The sequence below is a fragment of the Argentina silus genome (genome assembly GCF_951799395.1).
Source record: "Argentina silus genome assembly, chromosome: 4".
NCBI classification, from domain to species: domain Eukaryota; kingdom Metazoa; phylum Chordata; class Actinopteri; order Argentiniformes; family Argentinidae; genus Argentina; species Argentina silus.
In genome coordinates, this window is record NC_139658.1 from 11,016,681 (window position 1) to 11,027,046 (window position 10,366).

The window sequence follows — 10,366 nt, forward strand, 5'->3', positions numbered from 1 at the left end:
TGAGATGTTTCTCATAGCTGTCTGCTTTTGTTGTTTGTTCTGGTTGTATCTACTTTATTAAATCCTGATGGGGATGGGAAAATGACATTGAAAACAGTAACTATGTAAAAAATACAGTACGAGGTGCAGGGTTAGCGAGAGCCAAGCACAAATAACACAGACAATAGGTAGTAGCTTACATGTGTGAATGACATTTATTTGCATTGGTAGGTGAGGGAGAGATTGTCGAGTGATCTTGTCTTGTTGAACATACTGTTCTGCACACTGTATTATACCTGAGCTTGACAGTCTAGCCAAAATAAAACAACATCAAGGACAAAATCACAAGCCTTTGCCAGTACAGATACATGAAGAAACACCATGCCCAGTTTGAGAAGGCTTGACCTTCATACAAAACAAGAGAAAAACAATTACGTTTGTTTAAGGCAACGTTTTACTCATCCAAGAATGACTAGTACAATGAGAGAGCTGGCCTGACATCAGTAACTATTTACACATAATGATGGATAAGCTCAGTAACTTCAGTACCAGTAATGTTATGCAAAGAAATGACATTGTGGAAAGGGTCGGTTTTGAATTTAAATGACAGGATTTGTATGGATTCTGATTGGTGGTTCATATGCAGGAACTGCAGGTATAGATATAATAATGTAGTACAGCCAAAAGAAAATGAGGGCACAGTCAAAAGAAGAATTTTCCGGACATACTGTGGCTACCCCAAATTTTCCAAAACACTTTCAACAGGTGTGGATGAACCTGGGACGGGGGCAAAATATTCTACACTATAAAATGTGCAGGTGCATCGCTGAATAATAAACAGAAATAAGGGGGAAAAAAAGCATTTAAAGTAAACTGAAAGCATGTCCTTAACATTCTAGATATGAGCATGGTTTAAAAATCTTACTCAGACAGTTGAACCTGCTTTTAAATACATTATGCAATAATTTCATACATATATGTAATCTTATTCCAAGTAAAATCTTAAAGAAACAGGCCTTGAGCCTCTAAAACTTCTAATTAGCATTTAGCTGCAGTTGCTGTCCACATGCTAGCCCTGGGCAAGTCTCTGTCCATTTGAATGTATAATGAAAGGTTTTACGAAGGTTTCGTATCAGGCACACCAATGGACACTAGCAGACAAACTGCCTTACAGCAGTCAAACAGTGCAGACAAACAACATCTGTAGCTTCCTATGATGAAAATTACATCACTTTTTTGGAACAAGAAACACATCAATACAAGTCATTAACACTTGGCATTTTAGTTCATTGAGCACTCTGCGCAAAATGCAACACTACAGTATGAGAGGACATGGGTGTAACAGTAGAATAAAAACAGGCACAACATTTAAAAGCAAGAAACCAACACATTACTGCTGCTCGACACAAAAAATAATCTTTCACACAGTATACTAAACGGTAGGAGTGCTGTTTTTTCTGCCAAGAGCGATGTTAAACAGCATATACAGAACAATATGCTTAGATCAGTAGCAATCCTGCATATGGTATTGTGTAATTTTAGTGGCCTAGGAGTGAGTGGTGAAAAGGTAAAGCCAAAGCCACCCATCTTTTCAAAAGGGGCAAAATTATAGACAGTCTGAGCTTCTAAAAATTACATAATGTTGCTCACCAATATCATGTTCAGACTTCTGCAGTATCTCATAATTATTATGCAATTATTTTAAGATAATATATACCACTTATGCAGGATTGATAAATGTGCTAAAGGAGCAGTTTTAAATTTATAGAAAATAAACAGCTCGAATATCAACACAAGTTTGATATTTGTTAAAGCAAAAGTGAGGTTATGCAAATATTGCAAAATTATAAAATGTAAAAGAGAAACTGTAGGGAAAGCAAAGACAAACATTCTTCCGATCACTTCTAATACATTTCATTGTAGATGACAACAAACTATATTACACAAGTCACAATATATGTTTGTTCTGAAGAGCAATAAGAAAATAGTTATTGAATAAATAAGTCTTCTCAACTCCATTGCCGTCTTTTAATTTACCCTCTCTCACACTGAGAACAATTTTTCCTTTGTGACCATTTACAGCAAAGCCGAAAGAAGGAACACATCTTTCCTATTGCCCAAGACTATGACTATTGTGACAAGATGAAATCAACACAAATTGAACATAGCAGTAATGGACAAATAACTATAATAATAATAATAATAATAAACAACAACAATAATAATAACAACAATATTAATATTTCATTATATTTAATGTGTCCTCGTATTCACTTGGCATTAGCCTGTACTGGTGATAGCACATCTACTGCCTCAGGAAATAAAAGAGGGGTAAAGAAAGAAAGACGAACGACTAACAAGGGAGCCAGTAATGGAGTCTTTCCTCACTGGAGGACCGAGGGGGTCAAAGGCTTGATTTTGAAGACAAAAATGTGAAGGTGGGAGGCGATCTGGTTGCAAACACTCACACAGTAACGCACCAAGTCAAAGAAAGACAGGATCTGCGGAGGAGAAAATAACGAGATCAAAACTACTGTTCACAATGCACCGTGTGTAGAGAGATGCCGAGATCACATCAGGGCTTTGCTATTACTGTTGCTAAAACATGCGCTTCGGAATAAAATTCAATTCATAACTAACATTGTGGAAGTCATTATACCATTGACAGAGTTTGAGGGTGAAATTTGATAAGTGTTGAATGTGAACTGACTGATGTTCAATTTCAATTTCCTGAAAAAAATACAACCTTCCAAAATAGGGCTGTAAAACATATTAGATTATCGGGCCAATTAATCAACTAATGCTTTAGTTGATAACTCATTGAATATATATATCAGACCAAAGTTAAAGCTACAATTAGTGACATGTAGCCAAGTAAACAAGTGTTGTACCAAGGAAGCTCGGCTCATGCAATTAGCCTCCATTTGTCCTCATTTATGGGAATGCAATTCGCAACATTGATTTGGAGGCCACCATTTCATTGTTAACTTGCAAAATACTATACTACTCCCCCACTCATTGTTAAGGACCGCTTCATGGTTTGTTGTGTAGAAATGTTTGGAAAATCTCTGACTATCTTAATTGCAATGTAAAAAATAAGGCACCCCTCCCCACCCCCATACACATTTCCACATTAGATTAATCGGTAGACAGTCAAATACATGAATGATGGTTGTCAAAGTTGTCTTCAATTTCTCCCTCACCCATATATCATACATGCCAGAGACTGGGTGCCTCGAACATTTTTTTGTTTATGTGTGTGTGCGTGAGCCTAAAGATACTCACCAGTGCAATCCACAGCACCAGGTATTCATCAATAAAACTGTTGAAATACTGATCCAGGAACAGCAGGCCTGGCCCCAGGAATGCTAAATCATGGAGATGCATCTCACTTTTTGTCATATGTGCTACCTGGGGGAAAAAACACAGGTGAGATTGTCAGGGTTCAATCAGAGCAACACCGATTACAATACTTTTCAAAACCAGTTGGATGTGCATCAATCATAAGTTCATGTCAATGGGAGGATTGAGATCAAAAATGTGGTTTTGGTCCTTGTTAGCTGTACTTGCAACTGTATTGGAATGTGTACATTTCAGCTGATACATTGAGGCATTCAAGCCTACAGCTCAAAGCATGCTGAGTTAATCACCTAACTGTATATTCAAAATATGTCACTGTCATCAGGATCAAATGTGTATGTGTATGTACAGTATCATAAAATAAATGGTCAGATATTGGGTTCCAGTATTTACTTTAGCTGGAACCCGATATCTGACCATTCATTTTATGATACTGTACATCACATTTGATCCTGATGACAGTGACATATTTTGAATATACAGTTAGGTGATTAACGCAGCATGCCACACTTACAACTAATTTGTTGGTGATCTTGGCCGACACAAAGCCGAAGGCCAGGATATACAGACAGGGGTGCTTCTCAAAGAGCTGGACAGCAGATTTCTTATAGATCATCATGGCTAGTATTATTACTGAGCCTATATGCAATACAGGAGATAGGACACTGGTTCCCTAGGAGAGAGAGAACACACCATCAGTGGACAATACAGTATATAGCTAGAAGGGACACACTGCTGTTCAGTAGAATAGCAATGCATCTAATAGGACATCCAGAGATACCAATTGATGGAATAGCATCATAGCTCTCAATTGTAATCGCATCAAAATAATGCTTTGCAAAACATGGTGATGTTTGAAGTTGTATATAACTCCTACAGGTACATTAGTATTATTACTATTAAGTGCTGAAGTAAATACTTCCTAGTACGACACCAGCAAAACTGGGATCAGGTCCAACATTTAATACACATCCTTCACTTCCACTGAAGATAATAAACATGTCAGACAAACAGGCTAAACAAGCACTCTGGCATTAAACCAACATCAATATCTAGAATGTACTGTACAAAGTGATTGTAAACTGCCTGATTGCAAACTTCCCATAACTTTCCAATCCTCTTCAATGAAAGTGAGCTTGGGTCTACACTTACTGCTATTGTGGATCCATTTTTACCCACACCTCCGGTAAAAATAACTCGGAAGTAATTAGTACAGGAAAAGATGGCTCCAGCGAAGGTGCAGATGGCAGGAATTATTTTAATCTGGATGTTTAGAACAGGAATCTGTGGAGTTGAATAGGAGTGAAAGAGCATGGTTAGCCTACATCAGTGCAACAAAACAAACAAAAAAAAAAAACTATTTTGTTGTGCCAAGTTATTTTCACAGCTCAAATACTATGGTTCATTCTGAATGTTTTATGATTCATTATTATCAATTTGTGGGCATCATTTAATAATGCTGTATTTGGTAATTACATTGCTATCACAGAAGACATCTATACTTGAAGCAGACATCATATTTTGAGAAAATAAAGTAAGCTGTTATAATGGACTCAAAATCAGAACATACATCCAGGCAGCTCTTCAATCACATTAGTAGTGTTTTGATATCATCACCCAGTTAATCCATTCATTCATTTCAATTTGGGAAATTTTTAGCTGATCAGAATTACCAGCGACTGCCAAAAAGCGGATCCTCCCACGGCGGCCAGCAAATACATGATTATAATGAAGATTTGCACCTCAGTCACATCAATGCTGAGTGGGAGGAGAAAGCACAGGGATTAAGAGCAGAGGTTAGTTGAGAGAACAGTAATTAATTCTGTCTCCGTAAGCACACAGCGACCCAATGGGGCTTCATCCCTTCATCTCACACAGAGCAACATTCCAGCTCTCCCAGCCAGACGTTGAGGACCACTATTGGCAAATGTTTGTTTTTAGGTATTCTTATCAGTAGGCTGAACACCAGTCTGTTTCTACTTCAGCCAACACTTTAGCCATTTTCCACCTCTGAATCTCAACATAGGTATCTAAAGACCCTTCAATGGGTTGAAACACTGAATGATTGACATTAGCCAAGTTAAAAAAATAAATTAAAAAAACCCTGTATACCCTTGCCTTAGCTCCTAACCCTCAAGTGCCTCCAGATTTGAAGGAACCAAATAGGTGTAAGCAAAATAGTAGAGTAGAAGCTCCATTGGACACGTTGGAAGGTACGGTGGAGCCATCTCTCTATGTTGCTTACACTTACTGTACTTGATCCCTTCAGACCTGGAACCACCTAAGGGATAGGGCTACGGGCCAGGTAGTCATTGGATTGGGCAAGTGTGTGGTAATCCCGCCCACTAGCACAGCGCTGGCTCAGAAGTCTAATTGGCTGGTGGCTGGAAGTCAGAGGTGAGTGTGTGAGGGGAAGCAAATCTGTCAGGTGAAAATGGCGGCTGAGAGGTTTACCGTCACGTTCCACAGCCGGGGGCCGACAGTGGCTGTCAGCATCTGTAACAGCGCTAGACAGATCTGTAACTCTGTAACGTCAAATCTACACAAAGACACACATTCTTGGAAACATATATATTGGACATGATGCTATTACTGATAGTCCTCAATCATAGAGACTCCACATAATCTTGCCCAACCCACCCACAGATCTATTCCTGGGTTGGAGTTCTACCTGGAGCTCAGGGGCTAGCATAGAGCTCCTCACTGGAGACATGAAGGTATGTACCGCTTAGCTCCAACAGGTTAGTAATTACCCAACTGAGGCAGTCGGTGGCTTGACTCTCTGGCCCACCATCTAAAATAGCCCTGGAGAACACTATAGTCCTACTCCTGCTGCTGTACACTGTAAATTCTATCTTCTCACCACTTTCTTCCTTCTACTCTCCATACCCCCACACACACTCCTACACTGTCACTCCCTCTTTCTCCTCACCATCTCCCCCTCCCACACACACACACACACACATCCACTCACATGCCGAAACGCAGGGTGCCCGATACGTAGGTCTGCCAGTGGGCACAGTAGAACATGAACATGCCGGCGAAACAGCAGAAGAACATCCAGTCTGGGTTGGTGCCCAGCTGCACAGCAATACTGGTGCCCAGGACCACAAACACTGAGGAAAGAAAGGAGGAGGGTTTACAAATGGAAACACACACACACACACACACACACACACACACACACACACACACACACACACACACACACACACACACACTAGTGGAAGTGTGTGAGGGGCTGTTGTACCTGTAGAGAGGGAGTCGCAGCCATGGTCGAACAGTTCGCCCAGCGGAGAGCTGCTATTGGTGCGCCTGGCCTGCTTCCCGTCTATGGCGTCCAACGACTGGTAGATAAACAGGCCTACTGCACACAGCAGGTATGCCCACAGCGGTGCCTGAAGGAAAATGACCACATGAGTATTACCAGGTATGACCGGTAGAAAATAGATGCACAAGCTATGATATGATTTTTTTATTCCTTCAATTGGTCCCTCACACTTTTAATATGAAAACTGTCCTGTTATTGGAGAACCACATAAGCTGGCTCACACATTAAGCCTTGTATTCCTCCAAGCCCTTAGGGCAAAAAAAAAATAGGACTTTGGAAGGAAGATAGCGGGGGCGGTTGAGAAAGAGCTCGTGTGCGTTTTGTGCCAAAGGGTGGCCCAGGATCATATAAAGTAGAGCAGGATTGAAAGGTCTGCATTCTCTGAGAATGCTTGTCTGAATGGCATGGGAAATCTAATGAGAAACACTAGGTCTTCCACTGCCTCTCAGGCATTCTTGTGTACCCATGTTTCTATACACAGACAGACTCAGCCAAGTGAACTATGATACACAGATAGCACTGTAACCATCATCAGGTCTCTTTACACTTTCTGCACGTCTTTCATGATTCATAACCATGACCTCTATGATGTCGGGCCTTGTGTCATTATTATGATAGTGAATATGGCCATAATGTAGCATTATGAGACTCACTAATACGACCACTCAAATCCTTGGGCCCTTCTCTTTGTACTATAACTGAACTAATTCCTGCTGCACCTTGAGCAGATTACATTCTCTTTGTTTTGCTCTCCCCCATTTTGCAACATTGTGAGTCAATATGCGCTTGTGGTTTTTCAACCTTTGTCCTACAGAGGAAACAGAGGAGGTGTGTGGGGGGGGGGGGTTGAGACCAGAGAGACAGTTCTATTTTTAGAGGGCAAAACAAGTTACTGTCGTCAAACCTTGCAGATCCTCCCATTGAAACTGTCCCACCTTTAGCTGCTGCAAAGGCGCCAGAAAGCCTGGGTTATGCCAAACACTTCACGACACCAAAGTGTACAACAAACATATACAGACAGGCTGATCTCCTGCAGTGACAGGAAAAATGAACATTTCCATTGTAGTTCCTATGAGGCTTAATAATGTCCAACTGTGTTGGAGACAATTTGTGCCACCAAGTGTTGCTGTTTCAAACACCTGAGGTATACAGTGGCTTACAGTATCAGAAAGACAGCGCCAGTTTACACGACAGTATGTGTTCATGGGCAGTAGTAGGCTAAAGCCTACCTGTTCAGTGGCAGTAGGGCAGTAGTAGACCAGCACCAGAGTGGTGAACACGTTGGTGGCCAGGCCTATGATGGTGATGAGGTTGGGGGCAATCCAGGCGGGGACACAGCCCACCAGCCACTCCCAGTAGCGCTGCATCAGAGGCTCCAGCAGGGAGCGGCCAGCACTGCTGTACCTGTGGGAGGGAGCGGACAGTGTTTAAACCCACCCTGCCGCCCCTGTGGATGGCCTCAACTTTTACGTCCCATGTTTCATACATGATGAGACTCTTCAAAGCTGAAACATGACTGCTGGACTTTAGATTTCTTCATTCCAGTACCTGTGCTCCTCCAGTCTCTTCAGCTGGTATCGGGAGAGCGGGGGAGCCGGCAGCTCGATCAGTCTACGCAGGGCTCCAGGGGCCAGCCAGCAGGCGGCCTCCATACCCACGCCCTGCCCAGGATCCTTCTCCCTGCCTGGGGCTCGCCGAGTCCGCAAGCCCCCAAGCTGCTGCTGCTGAAGCCCGGTGGTGCTCATGGTGCCTGGCTGCTAGCTCAGTGCCCTCTGCCTCAGGCTGCCTCTACCTCTGGCTCTGCCACTGCCGCCCCCGCCACGCACTGGAGCTGGGGATCCACAATGGGGCCGCACACTAGGGGGGGGGGGGGGGGGGGGGGTGAATAGGGAAGTGTACAGTTACAGTCACCGGTATGGTGTGTGTGTGTGTGTGTGTGTGTGTGTGTGTGTGGTACATTGTGTCCAGTTCCATTTCCGTTCCTGGCCCAATAACCCTAGCTCCTGGTGGTCACAGATCTGATGGGGGGGTATCTTGTACTTGGTGGCTTTAAGATTCCTGAGTCGAACTGTTATGCTATTTAACTGAAATGTTTGAAATCAAGACCCATAGGCAAATCATCATTATGACGCAGAACTACTAGGCCTTGAAAGAGATGTAGACAGGATGTCAGATAGCTGTGGTTTAGAAGGTCTGATTACAGCTCAGCGCATAGAAGGTAGAGAATCAGAGTGGGTGAGACTTAAAGGCTACCTAGACATGCATGGGCACGGACAGACGCGTTCCTGTTCTCCGAGATCTGTGTCCAAATCTGAACAGAAACACTCTAGGTACAACACTCATCAATGACCCCTGAAATACAGTATCTCTACATGTCACTCACAGGCATGCCAGCTCATTTCAAACCTTACTCAGCATCTTGTTAAAAATGTCCTAGTGACCCAGGCCATTACAAGAGTTGAAAACCAGTTTCAATCTGCAATTTGAAGTGACGGTGCAAGGTTGTACACATAATTAACCATAACAGAAACATGGGATGGATCCCAAGTTAGAAATGATTGAACTCGAAAAATAGATCTCGAAAGTGAATCCTAATCATGCATTTTAATGTCTCCTGACAGATATAACGTCATGATATATTCCAGACAGAAACTGAAGAATGAAGTCAGTAAAGCAATTGCATCTTCATCCTCAGAGAGGAAAGAGATGGGTAACCCCATGGAGAAGCAAACATGCATAAGTTAACTTGGCTCGTTGCATGGAAACAACATGTTTGGCTAAAACCTGCAAATGACATTTGCATGAGCTAAGTAAGTCATGTCATGTCATGAGATGCGATGCTAGACGCCGACGTCCCAGCTAGTTATAGCTTGCTAGCTAGGCTACAGTATTTGACAACTGTCTGGCACTATTCATAGCTAGCAAGTTGTCCATTGCTTACAAATAACAACTGTCAATATGTACTCGATGTGTCCCTCGACGATCACCCACTTCCCTCTGTTGACTTGCCACCTCACACCGTACACATAATCGTCTCGCCTCCCCCAACACGTCACTGGTACGGGTGACAGCTAGCTAGCTAAGGTAGCTTAGCTTGATTTCCAAGGAGCAACTGACCTGGCGAATAAACAGGGCAGGGAGTCCCAGATAAATCCGACAGCTCCAGGCACTTCACACTGTCCTGAACGAAGGACTTCTCGGTTTGGGCCGAAGCTGCAGCCTTCCAGTTTTATGACTTGCAAAAAAAAAAGGCCGACAAGGCCTCAGTGAACGTTACAGCAGGTGGGATTTGATCAACAACACGTCCCACAAACCGAGCGAGCTAACAAGCCGCTGTCAGAAAAACACCGGTCACTTCCGTCGTTGCAGTTGAGGACCCCTGGGCGATGTTTTTTGTTTTTTTTAGACGAGCCGTGCGTTCAAGAACATCGAGCGCAGTGTGTAATCAGCGTAGGACATGTTTCAGTGAAGCAAGTTTACAGTATTGGAAAAACATCTCATTTCAATAGCGCACCAATATCAGCTCCTTTGCAACTGACATTGGAATCCATCTAAGCCTGATATGTTTCCCTGATTGGTTTCACGTTGGTTTTTGACTGCTACATGAGTGGGATACTGCTGCCCCCTAGTGGTTTTTCTACTTCAATGCACGAATAATAGTGCGCCTTACTTGTTGAGAAACTTTTGCCCATGGAT

The 10,366-nt window shown here is 42.7% G+C and overlaps 1 protein-coding gene across 3 annotated transcripts; it reads right to left on the reverse strand.

The window, feature by feature from the left end:
• Positions 1 to 171: 171 nt before the first annotated feature.
• Positions 172 to 10,014, reverse strand: cept1b (choline/ethanolamine phosphotransferase 1b). Of its 3 annotated transcripts, none has more exons than XM_083668593.1 (10): positions 9,788 to 10,014; positions 8,219 to 8,527; positions 7,900 to 8,074; positions 6,590 to 6,737; positions 6,314 to 6,455; positions 5,013 to 5,097; positions 4,492 to 4,623; positions 3,854 to 4,012; positions 3,265 to 3,390; positions 172 to 2,480 (listed from the first exon to the last, which is right to left on the reverse strand). In XM_083668593.1, the coding sequence occupies exons 2-10, from the start codon at positions 8,413 to 8,415 to the stop codon at positions 2,364 to 2,366; spliced, it is 1,281 nt and encodes a 426-aa protein (XP_083524719.1). In that variant the 5' UTR covers positions 8,416 to 8,527; positions 9,788 to 10,014; the 3' UTR covers positions 172 to 2,363. The 3 variants fall into 3 exon arrangements, with proteins under 3 accessions (XP_083524719.1, XP_083524721.1, XP_083524720.1); XM_083668595.1 differs by lacking the exon at positions 5,013 to 5,097 and adding an exon at positions 5,794 to 5,878; XM_083668594.1 differs by lacking the exon at positions 9,788 to 10,014 and adding an exon at positions 9,612 to 9,682.
• Positions 10,015 to 10,366: the final 352 nt, after the last annotated feature.

Coding starts and splice junctions, on each gene's coding strand:
- cept1b (XM_083668593.1), bottom strand. CDS start 8,415: ATGAGCACCACCGGGCTTCAGCAGCAGCAGCTTGGGGGCTTGCGGACT. Junction 6,456..6,589: donor CTGCGACTCCCTCTCTACAG/GTACAACAGCCC, acceptor TTCTTTCCTCAG/TGTTTGTGGTCCTGGGCACC. Junction 3,391..3,853: donor AGATCACCAACAAATTAGTT/GTAAGTGTGGCA, acceptor TTTTTCCCCCAG/GTAGCACATATGACAAAAAG.